Here is a 21980-nt window from a genome sequence, read left to right on the forward strand (position 1 = left end):
CAAATATTAGCCAGGTGTTGTGGCACACACTTGAAATCCCAGCTACTCAGGAGGCTGAGGCAGGAGAATCACTTGAACCCGGGAGGCGGAGGTTGCAGTGAGCCGAGATCATGCCAGTCCACTCCAGCCTGGGTGACAGAGTGAGACTCCGTCTCAAAAAGAAAATAGAAAGAAATTGACAGATTGGAACTTTCCAAGAAGTAATTTTTTATTTCAGTCTAGGCTTTAAAAAAAAAAACAAACTCATGAAGTCAAACATGCAGAGCCTTATTTATTTATTTATTTATTTAATTGAGAGGGAGTCTCGCTTTTGTCGTCCAGGCTGGAGTACAGTGATGTGATCTTGGCTCAACTGCAACCTCTGCCTCCTGGGTTCAAGCCATTCTCCTGCCTCAGCCTCCTGAGTAGCTGCGATTACAGGTGCCTGCCACCACGCCCAGCTAATTTTTGTACTTTTAGGGGAGATGGCGTTCACCATGTTGGCCAGGCTGGTCTCAAACTCCTGACCTCAGGTGATCTGCCCATCTCTGCCTCCCTAAGTGCTGAGATTACAGGTGTGAGCCACCACGCCTGGCTGCCTTTTTCGTTTTTAATAATCAAAATGAAGAAATCTGTGGTAGTAAGTCTCTCAAGTACTTTCCAAGAATTCAGTTCATTTAGACATGAACTGCTGCTTATTTGCCAGTTTCCTTCAAATAGCTATTATGTTAACTAAGGTTTATAAACTTTTTTCTGATTGTTCAATTCCATCAGTTTCTTTCTAGTTAACTATCTTACCTCCCTCCTAGTTCCAGGAAAACTTACTTCAGCGTTTGCGTTCGTATAGCTAGAGACATGGAGATATCTAACGTTTTCTGATTGCAACTCCCAAGTCTGCCTTGACAGTCAATGGGCTGAAGTACTAGAGTCACGTACATGTACTTGGGAGAATTCTCTTTCTGGATGTTATCAGTCTATTAAAAGGATATGAGTAGAAAAAGAGGATTCTATTTAACTCATTTGAACTGCATTTGAAAAGAAATGGATTAACATAAGGAGAAGAGTAAGGTAAAAGAAACATTGATGACCTACTTGAGAATGTAGTAGAGACGGAAGCCATTTGTTTATAGTGAGATTTTTATTTCCAGGTATACTGAATCTTTTTTTTTTTTTTTTTTTGAGACAGAGTTTCGCTCTTGTTGCCCAGGCTGGAGGGCAATGGCAAATGATCTCAGCTCACTGCAACCTCCGCCTCCCGGGTTCAAGCAGTTCTCCTGCCTCACCCTCCCAAATAGCCGGGATTACAGGCATGCGCCACCATGCCCAGCTAATTTTGTGTTTTTAGTAGAGATGGGGTTTCTCCATGTTAGCCAGGCTGGTCTCGAACTCCCGACCACAGGTGATCGTCTGTCTCGGCCTCCCAAAATGCTGGGATTACAGGCGTGAGCCACCGTGCCCGGCCCATACTGAGTCTTTTTAAATTCAACATTGGTGTTAAAGTATTCTGTCTGGTGGCCGGGCACAGTGGCTCACACTTACAATCCTAGCACTTTGGGAGGCCGAGGTGGGTGGATCACCTGAAGTCGGGAGTTTGAGACCAGCCTGGCCAACGTGGAGAAACCCTGTATCTACTGAAAATACAAAATTAGCTGGGCGTGGTGGCGCATTCCTGTAATCCCAGCTACTCGGGAGGCTGGGGCAGGAGAATCACTTGAACCTGGGAGATGGAAGTTGCTGTGAGCTGAGATCGCACCAATGTGCTCCAGCCTGGGCAGTAAGAGTGAAACTCTGTCTCAAAAAAAGAAAAATAAAAAGTATTTTGTCTGCTACTTAGTTAAATGTTTTACATATGCTATCATCCTTCTGTATCTCCATTGCTTCTTTATCAGAAATATAAAAGATGTAGTCTTCAAAATGTATAGAGGATGCAGTTTTGAGTAATAATATTGAAAATGCATTTTCCCCCCTATTTTTATAGCTCAATTTAGGGACTAATTGACGTGGAATATATCCAGGCTATCTGGGAGTCCAGTGTGGGTAAATATTATTATTGAAAGTCTGAGACTGGGAGTCTACTGTGGGGCACAGGGCAAGTGGACATCATTATACTGAGACCATATCCAAGTTGAAGTGGATTAAACTGAGAACAGGACAGTCATGGGGTCAATTCAGAAAGTGAAGTTGGGTAGTCAAAACCAGTCTTCCCATTGTCTTCGGTGATTTCACTGTCTTTTGGAGAACCCATCTGAAATGCAGCCTCCTTTTTCTTTGCTTCCTCTACTTCTGTTGACTTTCACTTTCATTCCTTTCCTAGTATTTGCATCACTGGCAACAGCTCAACCCTGTCAGCCTTGAAACCGTTTCACCTTTGAAATTTTAGACCTCAGTATATTCCTTCTAGATCACAGCATCTCCTCCCTGTGCTAGCTAACCCATGTATCTTTGGTCAAGAAAGACTCTTATGTAAATGATAGGCAGTACAGGCACATTCCTTTGTGTTTTGAGCATTAGATGAGATTATCCATGTGAAGTCCTGGGCATAATGATTCATACATAGTGAGTGCAGAGTAAAAGTACTACTGCTAGTAGTGGTTTTGTTATTATCGTTATTGCCCTTTTATAGTTACAGAGCAAATTATCTTACTTGGTTTTCTAATTTAACTCCTTTGGGAGGGGGGCAAGGGATAAAAGACAGCATATATGGTGCAGGGTATACTGCTTGCGTGAGGGGTGCACCTGGATCTCACAAATCACCACTGAAGAACTTACATAACCAAATGCCACCTGTACCCCAATAACTTATAGAAAAGTAAAATAATAATAAATAATTTAACTCCTTTGTTTTACAGATTGGATTTCTGTATATTTTATAGGGTCACAAATCAGAACACATACCAGCACATCTAGTCACACCTTCATCCAATTAATGGGCACAGTGACTATTGTGCTGGCAATAAAATGAGGTGACATATGTAAAAAGCCCTATAAAAGACACCCAATACATGTTTCTTTGCTGTGTTATTGAAGAACAGCCTATAACCTCATAGGTTTTATTACTTCTCCTGTACTTCAGTTAGCTCTAGGAATTAATTGGCTAATTTATACTCAAAACAGATCTCTAGACCCTTCACATTTACTTTGGTTGAAGAAAGCTAACTTCCCCTGGCCCTTTTCTACCTTTCACATGTGTGCATTTCAGCACACCTACACACTTGTGGCCATAAGCGTTTTGTGTTTTTGGATATCATTTTCCTTGTGGAGGTAGGAACTAGATTAAGACACACTAGGAGAACAGACCCTTCTTTGTCTCCTAGTTCTATTCTAGATTCATGACATCTAAAGAAAATTCAGTTCATGGAGGGGCTTGCAAAAGCAGTAAACTCTGGGGGATAAGGAGGAGTGGGATGCAGAGGTTTTAATTTGCAGTTTTTTGTTTTTTTTTTTTTTTGAGACAGAGTCTTGCTCTGTCACCCAGGCTGGAGTGCAGTGGCTTGATCTCAGCTCACTGCAACCTCTGCCTCCTGAGTTCAAGCGATTCTCTGTCTCACTCTCCCGAGTAGCTGGGATTACAGGCGTGCACCACCACACCTGGCTAATTTATTTATTTTGTATTTATTTTTTTGAGATGGAGTTTCGATCTTGTTGCCCAGACTGGAATGTAATGGCGTAGTCTCAGCTCACAGCAACCCCCACCTCCCGGGTTCAAGCGATTCTCCTGCCATAGCCTCCCAAGTAGCTGGGATTACAGGCATGTGCCACCACACCCAGCTAATTTTGTATGTTTAGTAGAGATTCACCAGATTCTCCAGGCTGGTCTCAAACTCCTGACCTCAGGTGATCCACCCGCCTTGGCATCCCAAAGTGCTGGGATTACAGGCATGAGCCACCATGCCCATCCTGTAGTGGTTCTTAACACTGGACACATATAAATTGTCAGGAGAGTTAAAAAAACAAAACAAAACAAAACAAAACCCATGCTTAGGCCTCATCCTCCAATGTGGCTCTATATGCTTCCCTACCTCTGTACTAAAATTCTTAGGGAGCTTTTAAAGAAATCCAGGTCCTGTTTAGTAGCTTACTAAATCTGAATTTCATGTATTTGTTTTTTAAAACCTCTTCAGGATCCTATGCAGCTAAAGTTGAGGACCTTAGACATAGTTTTGTTTTAGTGTTTTGCTACAGAAAGTTTGTGTTTACCAACACATTTAAACAGTGACATATTATCTTTTGGCAATTGTAAGTATTCACTAAAGCACTTTTGGGGTACATTTTAACGTATTTTAAGTTGTATGAATTAAAGAGACACATGGAATGTAAGTGTAGTATATTGGGGTATTACTACATTTAAAAAAAAAAACCTTAAGGCAAAATACCCCCAAATATGTGATTCTGAGTACTACCAAGTGAAGTACTTCAGAATAACCTGGGTTGGGGACTTGGCTGTGTGGTTATAGTAGTTTGAATACCAATACTATTGGGTAATTTCACCTTTTTCTCTCTGGTAAACCTAATCCAAGCTATTTTCTTGGACTGCAAGCAGTGGTTTTTGGAATTGGTGGTAAAGGACTGTTCAGTAACCAAAAGAGTAATGAATGAGATTGCTACTAAAGCTCACACACGGTGATTAAATCTGGAAGTAAAATGGCCATTTGTTATGGCACATCTTTATATAGCAAGTAAACTTGAAATTCATACTTTATGCTAGGTGTTGGTATTGAATGGTGAATGAAACAGACATGTATGTCTGCCCTTATTGGTTATGTGATTCAGTGGGAGAGATATTTAAAAAGTCAATATGCTAATAAAGATATAATTATCATTTGTAATAAATGTCATATAGTATGAAGTAGTATAGCATGGGGGAGAATATCAGGAGTTCTCAGGGAAGGCCTCTCTAAAGGAATGACAATTAAGGATTACAAAGAGCCTGCTCTACAGGGTTGAGGAGACAAGTAGAGGTTGAGGGAGTCATTGTGTGCAGAGAGAATAGCATGTGCAGAGATCCAAAGGCCAGATATAAATTGTTTGAGAAACCAAGAGAAGGTTCCAGTCAGTCAGGAGCTATTAAAGTGGGAGACTTAGTAGTATCGTATAGTGATCTTTGAACATCTGAGCTGTCTGAAGATGCATACCTGGATTAATATGTAAAATAACTGTTAAATTTAACCACGTGTTTCAATAACTACTAGATAATTTGGAATATGCTAGCATGTGTTGTCATACTGTATATGATGTTCATTTTTTGTTATTTTTAGCTATAATTTTATAGTCAGTTAGCCCTTAAAGATTACTGAATTCAGCTACCAATAGTATGTTTCATAAATCTGGCATTGTGGGGCCCAGCGCAGTGGCTCACACCTATAATCCCAGCACTTTGGGAGGCCGAGGTGGGCGGATCACCTGAGGTTAGGAGTTCAAGACCAGCCTGGCCAACGTCGTGAAACCCCATCTCTACTAAAAATAGAAAAATTAGCCAGGCATGATAGCTAGTGCCTGTAATCCCAGCTACTCAGGAAGCTGAGGCAGGAGAATCACTTTAACCTGGGAGGCAGAGGTTGCAGTGAGCCGAGATCACGCTACTGCACTCCAGCCTGGGCGAAAGAATGAGACTCCATCTCAAAAAAAAAAAAAAAAAAAAAAAGGCATTGTGAAATAGTAGTTTTGAGACTAACTGAATATGGCTAGGCACGGTGGCTCATACCTATAATCTCAGCACTTTGGGAGCCCAAGGTGGGCTGATCACCTGAGGTCAGAATTTGAGACCAGCTTGGCTAACGTGGTGAAACCCTGTCTCTACTAAAAATATAAAAATTAGCCAGGCGTGGTGGCAAGTTCCTGTCATCCCAGCTACTTAGGAGGCTGAGGTAGGGAGAATTGCTTGAACCCAGGAACTGGAGGTTGTAGTGAGCCAAGATCACACCACTGCACTCCAGCCTGGGCAACAGAGCAAGACTCCGTCTCAAAAAAAAAAAAAAAAAAAAAAAAGTAACCAACAAATGTTTGTGGCCATTTTATTCATCTCAGGCAGTTGATCTCTTAAAGACTTGTATTTCCACAAGGATACTGCTGCTTACCCTTAAAGATTATTTTCAGAAATACACACATTTTCCTCCCTCTGGTGGCTTTGTTCTCTTGCCTTCTACTATTCTAAGTGTGTTATATATGGAAACTTTTAATAAATGTTCACTTAAAATAGTGACCATGCAAGAGATACATTTACAACATGGTAACTACAGTTAACAGCAATGTATTGTTTATTGAAAATCACCGAGAGAGTAGATTTTAAGTGTTTTCACCAGAAAAAATAAGTACGTGAGGTAATCCAATTCAATTGAACCACTGCACATATTTCAAACATAATAAATATATACAACTTTGTCATTTTAAAGAATACATTTTTAAAAAGTAATCACATTCAGAAATAGTAGTGACTGAGTCTGGGCTAGAATATTGAATTTAGTGTTCCGTCTTTCAGACTAGTGTTCTTTTCACAGGCATATCACCTGGCAAGTTGATGGTGTCACTGTATGTCACTATACTGTATTAAAATACAGAAATTCTGCTAGGCACGGTGGCTCACGCCTCTAATCCCAGCACTTTGGGAGGCCAAGGCAGGCGGATCACGAGGTCAGGAGATCGAGACCATCCTGGCTAACACGGTGAAACCCCATCTCTACTAAAATTACAAAAAATTAGCCAGGCGTGGTGGCGGGCACCTGTAGTCCCAGCTGCTCGGGAGGCTGAGACAGGAGAATGGCGTGAACCCGGGAGGCGGAGCTTACAGTGAGCCGAGATTGCGCCACTGCACTCCAGCCTGGGCGACAGGGCGTGACTCTGTCTCAAAAAAGGAAGGAAAAAAACAAAAAACAGGCCAGGCACGGTGGCTCGCACCTGTAATCTCAGCACTTTGGGAAGCTCAGGTGGGTGGATTACTTGAGGTCAGGAGTTTGAGACCAGCCTGCCCAACATGGTGAAACCTCAACTCTATTAAAAATACAAAAATTAGCTGGGCGGGGTGGCAAGTACCTATAATCCCAGCTACTTGGGGGGCTGATGCAGGAGAATTGCTTGAACCCAGGAGGCTGAGGTTGCAGTGAGCCGAGATCACACCACTGCACTCCAGCCTGGGTGACAGAGTGAGATTTCATCTTAAAAAACAAACAAAAAAAACCTCTGAAATTCTGGTTTTGGTTTTTCTTTTATTTTTTATTTTTCTTGAGACGGAGTCTCAGTCTGTCGCCCAGGCTGGAATGCAGTGGTGCGATCTCGGCTCACTGCAAGCTCCGCCTCCTGGATTCACGCCGTTCTCCTGTCTCAGCCTCCCCAGCAGCTGGGACTACAGGTGCCCGCCACCACGCCCGGCTAATTTTTTGTATTTTTAGTAGAGACGGGGTTTCACTGTGTTAGCCAGGATGGTCTTGATCTCCTGACCTTGTTATCCGCCTGTCTCGGCCTCCCAAAGTGCTGGGATTACAGGGGTGAGCCACCGCGCCCAGCCTGCTTTTAGTTTTTCTTAGCATGGAAGCAACTGGTAGAAAAAAGAGAAATAATTAAATCTATATAGGTAAAAAGCTAGAGATTATCATTTTACTATGTTGCTATTAAGAATATGTATATGTGGGCCAGGCGTGATGGCTCACACCTGTAATCCCAGCACTTTGGGAGGCTGAAGCGGGTGGATCACTTGAGGTCAGGAGTTTAAGACCACCCTGGCGAACATGGTGAAACCCCGTCTCTATTAAAAATACAAAAATTAGCCAAGCATGGTGGTGGGTGCCTGTAATCCCAGCTACTTGGGAAGCTGAGGCAGGAAAATTGCTTGAACCTGAGAGGTGGAGGTTACAGTGACCTGAGATTGCACCACTGCATTCCGGCCTGGGCAACAGAACAAGACTTGGTCTCAAAAACAAACAAACAAACAAACAAACATACAAAGAATCCATGTATGTTATGCATTTGACTATAAACAAATGGTAGTAAACTAGAATGAGTGTAATTTACTATTATGCCCTTTGCAGCAAATCCTAGTTCCCAGTACTGTGTGTTTATTTTACGAAGTCACAAGAGGATGAAGTTAGTACTCCTAACATTTTTATTCTAAGCTTTTCTACTATTGTACAACATTTGTATTTTACTAATATGCACTTTATGAAATGAACTGATTTTTTTGGTATATTACATTATCAGAATATTTTAAATTAAAGTGGCTTCAGTAAGATTTCTAAAATAAAATTGAATTTTGGGTAACTTGGTGTTATTATTAAATTTTTGCTCTGAATGAAATGTGATTTTGAAAAAAAATTTCTATCTCTTCACTTTTTTTTTTCTTTTTCCACTGACAATAGCTGTAGTAGGACAGGACCTTGCTGGGAACCTTCAGTAAGTTGTCCTTTTCTTTGTCAAACTTTCCATCGGTCATCTATGCATGTCGTGGTGTCTACATCGTATTTCCAAGAATTTCTTAATGTCAGTCCTTGCCAGGGCTGACTTCATCTTGACTTGTACTTTACTAAGTGCATTGTCCTGGAAATTGTCCTTTGTGTCCCATGCCTGTGTCACTCAGTGAATGCTTCCTTCACCAACACCTGAAATGGCCTTTTATAAAGATTTTTTTCTGGTTTTATTTTGTCTTTTGAATGAGTTTGACTTAAATGCCAAAACTATTTTGTTTTGTGGGACAGGATGTCAAGTAGAAATGACATACATCTTACCAGTTTTGGAATTGGTTCTTGAGAGCATCATTAACATTTTCATCTTATTGAGCACATATTATGGACATGGTATCATTTACATAATTAAGGCTTAAGTAAGATCCAAATTAAGTCCGTGGAATAGTTTGTTATATCTTGTTGTTTTGTTTCTTAAAAGTTTGTGCAAAACCTGGCATTTTATGTTTAGCATACTAATTTTATGGAGGCATTATTTAATTTTATAGATGTAAAATTGAGAAATGTGTTTAATCCTTAATAACTATTTATGATATCCTGAAAATGAATTAACTTCTATTTCTTTGATTATGTATTCTTAGAAAAGTAGTAGTGGCTGGGCGTGGTGGCACATGCCTATAATCCCAGCACTTTGGGAGGCCAAGGTGGGTGGATCCCTGAGCCCAGGAATTTGAGAACAGCCTGGGCAACATGGCGATATCCCCCATGTCTACCAAAAATACAAAAGATGAACCAGGTGTGGTGGCATGCGCCAGTAATTCTGGAGGCTGATGCAGGTGAATCGCTTGAACTTGGGAGGCGGGAGGTTGCAGTGAGCCAAGATGGTTCCACTGCACTCCACCCTGAGTGACAGAGTGAGACCTGATCTCAACAACAACAAAAAAGAAAAGTAGTACTTTGTTTTTTTGATTTGTTTTTCTTTTTTTCTTCCCTCCTCCCCACACTTTGTTTCCTTTTATAGATGTTTTGAAGAAAACAGCTATTTTTGTAACTTCTGTAGGAAAGTAAGAAGTCTTTGTCTTAAATATAACTAACTTTCTACCAACTAGTCATTATATTGGAACAGAATTTTTATTTCTGAATAAAGGGTCATGATCAGATTGATCATCTCATGAATTAGCACCTCAGGAAGGCACCATTCAGATTTTAGTCTTAGGATTTGTCTAACACTTGTACAAAACAGCCTATTAAATACCATCTCCGCTAGGAGCCTCACAGGGCTTGGGAACATTCCTGCTGAAGGATAGCCACATAACCCACTTAGAATCTCCTTATTACAGTGTTATGGGAATATCAGGATACCATTCTGTTTTCAGTAATGGGTAGGAACAGAACATTACCTGATTTCTCAACTCTTGAGATCAAATATGATACCCAGTTATGTTATTTAAGTTGTGTGAGATACTGATTTGCTAAATATCTGTTTGGATAAGTTTCTGAACTACATAGGGAGAAGTACAGAAATCATCCCTTTGATCTTATACCTTGAGAATTTACTTACTGAAGTTTATACTTTTTTCCTCATCTGACTACAAATTACTTCCACTACATACAAATTAGTATTTTGAAAGCCTTTTTATCATAATTTCATTATTAGGTTTATTTGTTTTTGTTTTTGTGGAGGGCAAGATTTTAAAATTTCTATTTTTTGAGAGAGTCTCACTCTGTTGCCCAGGCTGGAGTGTGGTGGTATGATCACGGCTCACTGCAGCCTCTGCCTCCTGGGTTCAAATGATTCTCCCACCTCAGCCTCCCGAGTAGCTGTGACTACAGGCGCACGCCACCACGCCTGACAAATTATTTTGTATTTTTAGTAGAGATGGATATTTCGCCATGTTGCCCAGGTTGATCTCAAGTTACTGGGGCCTCAAGCCATCCACCATCTTGTCCTCACAAAGTGCTGGGATTACAGGCGTGAGCCACCGCACCTGGCTGAATTTAAGGTGCTTTAGATACTCGATGTTCTTAGTACTTTATTGTTAACATTTTTTGTGTGTGTGTGTGTGACCGAGTCTTGCTCTATCACCCAGGCTGGATTGCAGTGGCGCGATCTCAGCTCACTGCAACCTCTACCTACCAGGTTCAAGTGATTCTCGTACCTCAGCCTCCCTAGTGGCTGGGGTTACAGGCTCCTGCCACCATGCCCGGCCCTTAAAATGTTATTTTTAATGCTACTTTATTAAGTTGATTAGATGATCATACCAGAAGAGTACACATACCAACAGCTGATATGTTTAACGTTTTATTCATAATATTACTTTGAAGATATTTTAAACTGTCAACAATGTTAGTATTATGTGTCTGCATGATATATTTTGTGTTTAAGGAAGAGGCATTATTTAAATATATTTTCCAAAAGTTTGACTTGGCAATGATGGCATTGAGGAGGTTTGAACAATGCATGAGTCCCAAGGGTAACTTTTTGATAAACATATTAATGACTAAATCTCTTTGGCTTTTTCATTTTTTCCTTAATTAAAAAGTGTGGATTGATTTTCTTTTTTATTTAAACCTCACTCACACTTTTAGGAAGTATTAATCCGATAACTTTATTTAAAAGTTATTATTTGTTGACTTTTTGACTCAGGCATTATTATATGTATAATGAAATGTAAATTTAACTTAGTTATCTTTCTTGTCTTTCAAGATAAGTTTCAAGATATCCTGCTTGTCTTTTTTTTTTTTCTTTTTCTTTTTGAGACCATCTCACCCTGTCACTCAGGCTAGAGTGCAGTGGTGCAATCTCGGCTCACTGCAACTGCTGCCTCCCGGGTTCAAGCAATCCTCCAACCTCAGCCTCCTGAGTAGCTAGGATTACAGGTGTGTGCCACTATGCCTGGCTAATTTTTTTTGTATTTTCAGTAGAGATGGGGTTTCACCATGTTGGCCAAGCTGGTCTCAAACTCCTGACCTCAAGTGATCTGCCTGCCTTGGCCTCCCAAAGTACTGGGATTGTAGGCAGGAACCACCGCACCTGTCTTTTTTTTTTTTTTTGTATTTATTTCAAAATATTCTTTGTTTGCATCCATGTTAAGTTTAGGTAGAGAATTCTGTTCTGCTGTTTGTTCTTTTGTTCTTTAATACTTTTACTTAAAATGTAGGAGATTTAAGGAGTTTTAAAAACCATTTTCAACATTATAATGTATACATATATAAAAACATTATAACAAAACAGTTATATAATAGCCATTTAGAAATATTTCTGGATTTAGCCCAAATTGGTCTTTTGCTTGTTCTTATTTTCTTCCCCCGAGACAGAGTCTTGCTCTGCCACCCAGGCTGGAGTATAGTGGCACGATCTCGGCTCACCGCAACCTCTGCCTGCTGGTTTGCTTGTTCCTATACCCCGCTGCTTACACATACCTTTTAAAATCTCTTTAGAAAAAAGTGGTTTCTCATGCTTAGATTCTAAAATTTTTCTTAATTTTCTAGGATAGTTTTTTAAAAAATCAACTTATAGGCTGGGCGCGGTGGCTCATGTCTATAATCCCAACACTTTGGGAGGCCAAGGCGGGCGGATCACAAGGTCAGGAGTTCTAGACCAGCCTGGTCAACATGGTGAAACCCCATCTCTACTAAAAATACAAAAATTAACCGGGCGTGGTGGTGCGCGCCTATAGTCCCAACTACTCAGGAGACTGGGGCAGAAGAATCACTTGAACCTGGGAGGCGGAGGTTGCAGTGAACCAAATATCGAGCCACCGCACTCCAGCCTGGGTGACAGAGCTAGACTTCATCTCAAAACAAACAAACAAACAAAAAACAACTTACAAAATGAAAACCGAATAAATTAAATTATAGTTCTGCAATTGTCATATACTGTTAGGCAACACTATGATTATGACTATTAATCATAGAGACCTTCAGTGGAAGAGTTAGAAACCACTCGTGTTTTTAACAGCAGAGCTGACGATTTTCCTTTAGGTGAGTAAAAAAAAAATTTATTCTTAACATTTTGGTGCCAGATGAAGAACTTTCCCTATTTGTAACTTGTAGATTAACAGCCATGCAACAGAATGGAGTCCCAGCCACCCAGGAGAGGATGCAGTGGCTTCTTTTGCTGATGTTGGATGGGTAGCCAAAGAAGAAGGAGAATGTTCAGCAAGACTAAGGTTAGTTTGGAAGGCTATTAGAACTGAGATGCATTATCTGTTTTTTTAAAGAATGATATTATTTGCAGTACTTACTTTTAATAGCCTAATTTTATCTCTAGTAATGCACCCTCTTCTTTTTCTTGAATAGTCTTCTTTTCTATTTATTTTCCTTTTTATCTGAGAGGGTTTCGTTCTGTTTTTCAGGCTGGAGTGCAGTGGTGTGATCTTGCTTCACTGCAGCCTTGACCTCCCAGGCTCTTGTGGTTCTCCCACCTTAGCCTCCCAAGTAGCTGGGATCACAGGCATGCACCACTAACCCCCGATAATTTTTTTTTGAGATAGAGTCTTGTTCTGTCACCCAGGCCCCAGTGCAGTGGCATGATCTCGGCTCACTGCAACCTCCAACTCACTGGTTCAAGTGATTTTCCTGCTTCAACTTCCTGAGTAGCTGGGACCACAGGTGTGCGCCTCCATGCCCAGCTAATTTTTGGATTTTTAGTAGAAACGGGATGTCACCATGTTAGCCAGGCTGGTCTCGAACTCTTGACCTCAGATGATCCACCCGCCTCGGCCTCCCAAAGTGCTAGGATTACAGAGGTGAGCCACCACGCCCAGCCTATTTTTGTATTTTTTTTGTAGAGATGAGTTTTCGCCATGTTGCCTAGGCTGGTCTGTTCATTTTCAAGACTTGGCTAGTATTTTTAAAGTTTTTAGAGACATATAATTATGTCCTAAGTCCTCATGGACAGAATTCCTTGTCCTTCAGCAGTTTACATTCTAATATAAGAGACCAGAAAGAATGATCATTAATAATTTAGATAAGTACAGTAATTACAAAGGTCTCACTGGGGCAAAGGGATCCATCTGGATCATAGTAGAGAACTTTTGTGTAATTGGAGAATGTTTCCTAAAAATTTTGAGTCAAAAGAAGATTAAGAAGGAAATCACTTGATACTGTAAAGTCTACAAAGTAATTACGGGTGGTCACTGCAGGATGAGAGATGTTCAGCAAGACTTCTCAGGAGGAAATGCTAGAGCTCCATCATGAGGCTGAGTGGGAGCCAAGTAAATGGAAGGCTGGTATTCCTGGAAGAGTAAAGAACTTGTTTTAAGGTAATACCAGGAGACATTGTGGCATGTTTGGGAACTGCCAGATGGCTCAGTGAGTCTAGAGAGCAGAAAAGAAGGATAAGCTGTAGGAGATGAGGATGAGAAGTAGGTTGAGGTTTAAAAGTCTTACACGTGACACTAAGAAACATAGAAAAGTTCACGTTTGTGGAAAGCAATATAGAACCTGAAAGCAGTGTGGAACCATGGAAGAAATTTGAGCACTAGTAAAACCAACGTGTAAACAGTATGAAGAATAGAAAAGAAGGCCGGGTGTCGTGGCTCACACCTGTAATCCCAGCACTTTGGGAGTCCAAGGAAGGTGGATCGTGAGGTCAGGAGATCGAGACCATCCTGGCTAACACAGTGAAACCCTGTCTCTAATAAAAATACAAAAAAAAAATTAGCCAGGCATGGTGGCGCATGCCTGTAGTCCCAGCTCCACAGGAGGCTGAGGCAGGAGAATGGCTTGAACCTGGGAGGCAGAGCTTGCAGTGAGCCAAAATCACGCCACTGCACTCCACACTCCAGCCTGGGTGACAGAGCGAGACTCCGTCTCAAAAAAAAAAAAAAAAGAAAAGAGCCAGACTAAGAGATAGACCAACTAGGAGATGATCAGAATTTAACTGAATTAAGAAACTGGCAGAAGAGGTTCAAAGCTAAATGAGATTCAGAATAATTAAAATGACATAGAAACTTATTAGATATGGAGATTAAGGAAGGAAGAGCCTACAGAGTCAGAGTCTAGTTATCCTAAATTCTCAGGTTTCCATCTAGGATAAATATAAGGATGGTAAAACAATTTTTTTTTTTTTTTTTTTGAGACGGAGCCTCTCTTGGTTGCCCAGGCTGCAGGCTGGAGTGCAGTGGCGCTATCTTGGCTCACTGTGACTCCCACCTCCCGGGTTCAATCGATTCTCTTACCTCAGCCTCCCGAGCAGCTGGTATTACAGATGCCCGCCATGATGCCCAGCTAATTTTTGTATTTTTATTTATTTTTTATTTTATTTTATTTTATTTTATTTTTTTTGAGAGGGAGTCTCGCGCTGTCGCCCAGGCTGGAGTGCAGTGGCCGGATCTCAGCTCACTGCAAGCTCCGCCTCCCGGATTTGCGCCATTCTCCTGCCTCAGCCTCCCGAGTAGCTGGGACTACAGGCGCCCGCCACCTCGCCCGGCTAGTTTTTTGTATTTTTTAGTAGAGACGGGGTTTCACTGTGTTAGCCAGGATGGTCTCGATCTCCTGACCTCGTGATCCGCCCGTCTCGGCCTCCCAAAGTGCTGGGATTACAGGCTTGAGCCACCGTGCCCGGCCAATTTTTGTATTTTTAATAGAGACAGGGTTTCCCAACATTGGCCAGGCTGGTCTTGAACTCCTGACCCCAGGTGGTCCACCTGCCTTGGCTTCTCAGAGTGCTGGGATTATAGGCGTGAGCCACTGCGCCCAGCTGTAATTTATACGAATGTAGGAAAACAGATTGTTTTGGCTGAGGAGAGTAAGAGAGGGTAGTCTAGTCTGGAATATATTATGTTTGAGTTTTCTGTGAGATATTCACCTTGATCTAGAAACAGTTTATATGAATAGATATTGGTAAGGAAGGCCTATAGTCTATAATATTTAGATAGAATGGCTGAATATGAGACTGCCCAAGAAGCATGTATAGAACGTGAAGAGCATTTGTACCTTGAGTGAAACCAGCATTTTGAAGTTAAAGGAAAGAAAAAGCCTTCTCCCCTGATCACCCTCCCTGCCCCCCGCCCCCCACCCAACCCATCACCCAAAGAGCAGCTAAGAGGCAGGAGAAGACCTGGTAGAGGGTATTGTTATGGAAGCAGAGGAGGTAGAGTTTTTATAGAAGAGGAGTGGTGATCAGTGTCAAATACTTAGAGGCTGAGTAAATAGAAAAACTAGCACGTTTCAATTTTGTTTTTCAGTTGGAAGATTATCATTGACTTTAGCAAGAGTAATTTCATTTGAGTGGTATTAGCTGGATAAAATAAGAATCAAATAATCCAAGAGCAAAGAAGGAACTTGATTTGAGTGACAAGTAGAAATAAGGACATAGCAGTAGATAAACACAGGGATTGCAGGATTAGCAGGTAAAGAGCCTTTGTTTTTTAAGATGTTTATTTTATTTAAACTTTTTATTTTGAGACAATTGTAGATTCTTCACATGTATAAGAAACAATACAGAGAAATTCCGCATGCTTTTCACTCAGTCTCCTTCAATGGTAACATTCTGCAAAACTATAGTACAGTATCACAGCAGGATATTGATGTTGATAAGGCAAGATGCAGGACATTTCCATACTACAGAGATCCTCCACTTGCCCTATTATGGCCACACGTACTTCTCTTCCATCCCCAACCTCAACTCCTTCTTAATGACTAGCACCTACTAATCTGTTCATTTTAACTATTTTATCATTTAAAGAATGTTAAATACATTGAATCATGTAATATGTAACCTTTTTTTTTTTTTTTTGAAACAGAGTCTCGCTCTGTCACCCAGGCTGGAGTGCAGTGATGCAATCTTGGGTTACTGCAACCTCTGCCTCCTGAGTTTAAGCAATTCTCCTGCCTCAGCCTCCCAAGTAGCTGGGGTTACAGGTATGTGCCACCATACCTGGCTAATTTTTGAATTTTTAGTGTATGCGGGATTTCACCATGTTAGCCAGGCTGGTCTTGAACTCCTGGCCTCAAGTGATTCATCTGCCTCGGCTTCGCAAAGTGCTGGGATTACAGGCGTGAGCCACTGTGCCTGGCCAATGTGTAACCTTTTAGGACCGGCTTTTCTTTTTTGGAGGCAGAGACTCCGTCTGTCACCCAGGCTGGAGTGCAGTAGTATGATCTCGGCTCACTGCAACCTCTGCCTCCCAGGTTCAAGTGATTCTTCTGCCTCAGCCTCCCAAGTAGCTGGAATTACAGGCGCTTGCCTCCACGCCTGGCTAATTTTTGTATTTTTAGTAGAGACGGGGTTTCACCATGTTGGCCAGGCTGGTCTTGAACTCCTGACCTCAGGTTATCTACCTGCCTCAACCTCCCTAAGTGCTGGGATTACAGGCGTGAGCCACCGCGCCTGGCCAAACAAAGGCGTCTCTCCGAGCCAGAATGGAACCAGCACCTAAGGATGGCCATAGGCGTGCACCTATAGTCCTCCGCTCTACCAACTGAGCTGTTGAAGGGGGCGGGACTGGCTTTTTAAACTCAGCATTGTTCTCTGGCTGTTCATCTAAATTGTTGTGTGCATCAAGAACTTGATCCTTTTTAATTGCTCAGTAGTAGTCATTGGTATGGATGTATTACAGTTTGTTTAATCATACAGTAATTGATGGACATCTACTTTGATTCCAGTTTTTGGCTGTTAAAGTTAGTATATAAACATTTGTGTATAGGTTTTTGAGTGACTGACTATAAGTTTTCGTTTTTCTGAGATAAATGTCTTTGAGTGCAGTTGCTGGGTCAAATAGTAGTTACTTAGTTTTTCAAGAAACTGACAAACTGTTTTCTAGAGCCTATTTTACATCCCTTTGGCAGTATATGGCTAATTCAGTTTCTCTGCATTATTTCCTTAATAGCTAATGATGATAAACTTCTTTTTATGCCATCTGTATATTCTTTCAGGTAAAACGTATCATGTCTTTTGCTCATTTTCTAACTGGGTATTTTTGAGATTTCTTTATATATTCTAGATATGAATCCTTGTCACATACATGGTTTATAAATATTTTCTCCTACTCTGTGGCTTGTCTTTTCATACATTTAATGGGGTCTTTCATGGAGCAAAAATTTTTCATTTTGATGAAGTCTAATTTATTTATTTTTTTATTGATCATGCTTTTGGTGTCAAATTTAAGAGCTCTTTGTCTAGCCCTAGATCCTGAGACTTCTTTTTCCCTAAGAGGTTTATAGTTTTATATTTTACATTTGAGTCCATGAATTTTTTTTTTTTTTTCCAGAAGGATCTGGCTCTGTCACCCAGGCTGGAGTGCAGTGGCACGATCAGCTCACTATAACCTCTGCCTCATGGGCTCAAGCAATCCTCTCACCTTAACCTCCTAAGTAGCTGGGGTTATAGATACATGCCACCATGCCTGGCTGTTTTTTGTAAAGATGGGTTTTTGCCATGTTGCCTAGGCTGGTCTCAAACTCCTGAGCTCAAGCAATCCGCCCACCTTAGCCTCCTGAAGTGCTGGAATTACAGGTGTGAGCCACTGTGCCCAGCCTTAAATTTGTGATTCTTTTCAAGTTAATTTTTTCATACAGGTTGAACAACCCTAATTTGAAAATCCAAAATCAGAAGTGTTCCAAACTCCAACTTTTTAGAAAATAGAATTAAAAAAAAAAAAACTTTTAGGTTCAGGGGTACATGTGCTGGTTAGTTACATGGGTAAATTGCATGTTATGGGTGTTTGTTGTACAGATTATTTCATCACCCAGGTAATAAGCATAGGACTCAATAGGTAGTTTTTTGATCCTCACCCTCCACTCTCAAGTAGGTCGTGGTGTGTGTTGTTCCCTTCTTTTTTTTTTTTTTTGATACGGAGTTTCACTCTTGTTGCCCAGGCTGGAGTGCAGTGGCACGATCTCAGCTCACTGAGACCTCCACCTCCCGGGTTCAAGTGATTTTCATGCCTCAGCCTCCCAAGTAGCTGGGATTACAGATGTGCGCCACCACGCCCACCTAATTTTTGAATTTTTAGTAGAGACAGGGTTTCACCATCTTGGTCAGGCTGATCTCAAACTCCTGACATCAGGTGGTCACCCGCCTCAGCCTCCCAAAGTGCTGGGATTACAGGTGTGAGCCACTGCACCCAGCTGTTCCCTTCTTTTTGTCCATGTGCACTCAGTGTTTAACTCTCATTTGTAAGTGAGAACATGTGGTATTTGGTTTTTGTACCTGTGTAAGTTTGCTTAGGATAATGGCTTCCAGTTCCATCCATGTTGCTGCAAAGGAATGATCTCCTTGTTTTTTTGTGACTGTGTAGTATTCCATGGTGTCTATCTACCACATTTTCTTTATGCAGTCTACCATTGATGGACATTTAGGTTGATTCCGTGTCTGCTGTTGTGAATAGTGCTGTGATGAACAGATGTGCAGAATGATTTATTTTCCTTTGGGTTATATACCCAATAGAGGGATTGCTGGGTCAAATAATAGTTCTCTTTTAAGTTCTTTGAGAAATCTTCACATTCCTTTCCACAGTGACTGAACTAATTTACATTCCCACCAGCAGTCTATAAGTATTCCCTTTCTCTGCAACCGCACCAGCATCTCAGGCAGTGGGCAGGGCCATAAAGCTCCCAAGCAATTATGTCCTTTGTCTTTGGAGTTCCTCGGCTTTCCCATGGAGCGTGTAGCTGCAATCCACCTCCTTCAAAGTGTCTGTGGATTCTCTGGCTTTCCTGGTATGTTCCTGCAGTAGTTCTTGGAGCAAAAGTTCACCATGTGGGTCTGTGCACGCTGCTCTGTTTGTCCAAGTGGGAGCCGCAAGTTAGTCCTGCCTGCTCTGTGCCATTTTCCCCAAATGGGACCTACCCTTCTGTGTTTATAACTTACAGTTTAAGTCCCTATAGAAACAAATTCTATTTAAGACTGTTCATATGTTGCAGTTTTTCTGCCTCTCATATTTATATTTGTATGAAAGCTGAAGCTCTTCAGTATATTTCTTATTTCTTCCTTGAAATTTATGTTGATAACATTTCTGTAACAATTATTTATAATGTCATACTATTATGTCTCTGGGAAAACAGGATACATATGAGTCTTTCATAATTGGTTATTATAGAAATGATTTTTTTCAAATGCACTGAACTTCAGATTTTTATTTATAAACTAGAAGTACAGGCCGAGCACAGTGGCTTATGCTTATCATTTCAGCACTTTGGGAGGTCGAGGTGGGTGGGTTGCTTGACCCCAGGAGTTCAAGATGAGCCTGGGCAACATGGCAAAACTCCGTCTCTACAAAAAATACCAAATACCAAAATTAGCTGGGTGTGGTGGTGCACACCTGTTGTCCTAGCTACCTGAGAGGCTGAGGTGAGAGGATTGCTTGAGCCTGGGAGGTCAACGCTGCAGTGAACCATGAATGCACCATTGCACTCCCGCCTCAGCGATGGATCGAAACGTGTCTAAAAAAAAAAGAAAAAAAGAAAAAAAAAGGGCAACATATTTCTATAAAATACAAGTATTCTACTTTGAGAAGAGAATTTTCAATAACATGAGAAAACTGTTAGTACAGTGGCATGCACAAAGTAAGGCCTCATTGTTTTTTCTCTTTTCTGTACACATTTTTTAATTAACAGAAGCATTGACATCCTGATAACTGATGATCAGTTATGAATATAACTGATAATCTCATCTAAGATAAAGTGTTCTCCTTCATAGTAGTATTCTAAGGAGAATGTATAGTCTGTCAAAGGAAAATAAACCTTGGGACGCCCAAATAACTAAGCCAAAGGGAAAAGTCAAGCTAGGAACTGCATCAGGCAAACCTGCCTCCCAAAGCTTTGCATCACAGCAAAGCTGCCTCTGTAGCTATGTAAGATAGCTACATTATCAAAAAGCTACATACCTCTCTTACAATTTGCCTGCTAGGAAATTCCTTGTGGGCCCCAAGATCTTTACCCTAAAACAGTTCTGCTAAATTTGATGCTGACAATGTGAATTGATAGTTTTCTTCACAGGTGTCGGAAAAGGACAGAACTCAAAAGTTATCCGGCTGCTCGTCTGAAACAAATGCTTATCTGATTGCTTCCTCTGCCCTATGTTTATTTTATGTAAAAATGCAGATTCACTGAGCTAGAGGAATGCATAAGTGACTAGTCCTCTACCGCCCCTCACATGTGAACAGCTGATCAGAGACTTAAAAGAATGTAAACTTTTGTCTCTTATCTACTCCCACCTTTTAAAAATTCCTTCCTCTTTCTCTAATATCTGCCCATTCCCCTTTAAATACTGAAGCCCTCAAAATCATTTTTGGAGAAAGGCACTGATCTGTCTCCTAGGTGCACATCTTTTTTTTTTTTTTTTTTTTGAGACGGAGTCTCGCGCTGTGTCACCCAGGCTGGAGTGCAGTGGCGCGATCTCGGCTCACTGCAAGCTCCGCCTCCCAGGTTCACGCCATTCTCCTGCCTCAGCCTCCGAGTAGCCCGCCACCATGCCCGGCTAGTTTTTTGTATTTTTAGTAGAGACGGGGTTTCACCATGTTAGCCAGGATGGTCTTGATCTCCTGACCTCATGATCCACCCGCCTCGGCCTCCCAAAGTGCTGGGATTACAGGCTTGAGCCACCGCGCCCGGCCACACATCTTTAACCTTGGTAAAATAAACTTCTAAATTGTTTGAGACCTGTCTCAGATACTTTTTGGTTTGTAAGTCTTTGGATAAATATACAGTATAACATTTGTACTGTATGATGAAGTTAAAGACTGTAATCTCTGAGACCTTTAGTTGACATCATAGATATTGTCATCAAGCGTTTGATTGCTTCCAAAGTAGAAGAGCAGCTAAGGAGCTTTGAAATATTTAAAGTTTAATTTGTTCATTCTATATTAATATATTAATTTCTAATTGTATCCAGTTCTTCTGTAGAGTGTCACGTACAATATCAAACTCATTTACTAAATAAAAATGTATGGGTTCATAGAACTTAAAAATGTTTCAGATAGCAGTTTTCCTTATCCTAGGATGTTTGCAATCTAATGAGGAAGATGAACATATTTATAGAAGTCTGTAATATAAGGATAGTGAATAAAGTGAGACTGAGGTGATGATATCCAGCTTGATTTTTCAAGTGTCAGCATTAAGTATAAGATGGAATGTGCTGTTTTTTAAGGAATGTCAGGGAAGATCCCCAAACTCATAGAGGATGATAGAGTAGCAAGAGTCCGTAGGAAATACTTAACAAGCAAGCAGGCCAGCTCCACAGCTCCAGAGGTGCAAAAGTAGGCCAGGAGACTCGGTGGATCAGAGCAATCAGAGCAAGGTTTCCTACTCACAGCACATCAAACTGCAGATGTTACTGGTTTCTATTTTATTCTTCATTACTTGACAGTAGACATGAACATACATTATTAAAATAGCATATTCAAGGAAGAAGGATTATTTTTGTTAAATATCACTTTTAGGAAGATCCAACTTCTGAAATATAAAACAACAGAAGGGTTGTGTTGAACAGAGCCTAGAACAGCTAATGAGGGAATCCCACTAGTTTTCTGGGTCTGTAGCCTACAACACTCCTGCCTCTTCCCACTGTAGATCCTCTCATAGATTGCTTCCACTGTCAAAATGATTTCCCATTCTAGTTGTCTTTATCCAGCTACTTGCCCACTTTTTTTTTTTTTTTTTTTTTTT

The 21980-nt window shown here is 41.0% G+C and overlaps 1 protein-coding gene across 2 annotated transcripts in view; it reads left to right on the forward strand.

Annotated features, from left to right (window-relative positions):
- The window catches only part of MTFR1 (mitochondrial fission regulator 1), a 73297-nt gene that overhangs the window by 38303 nt on the left and 13014 nt on the right, over positions 1–21980 (forward strand). For both annotated transcript variants that reach the window (XM_025393758.1, XM_025393759.1), the window contains exon 4: positions 12423–12538. In XM_025393758.1, coding sequence (XP_025249543.1) covers positions 12423–12538 — 116 coding nt within the window. The remainder of the gene's footprint in view (positions 1–12422; positions 12539–21980) is intronic.

This window comes from Theropithecus gelada, chromosome 8 (assembly GCF_003255815.1).
Source record: "Theropithecus gelada isolate Dixy chromosome 8, Tgel_1.0, whole genome shotgun sequence".
Classification (NCBI taxonomy): Eukaryota; Metazoa; Chordata; class Mammalia; order Primates; family Cercopithecidae; genus Theropithecus; species Theropithecus gelada.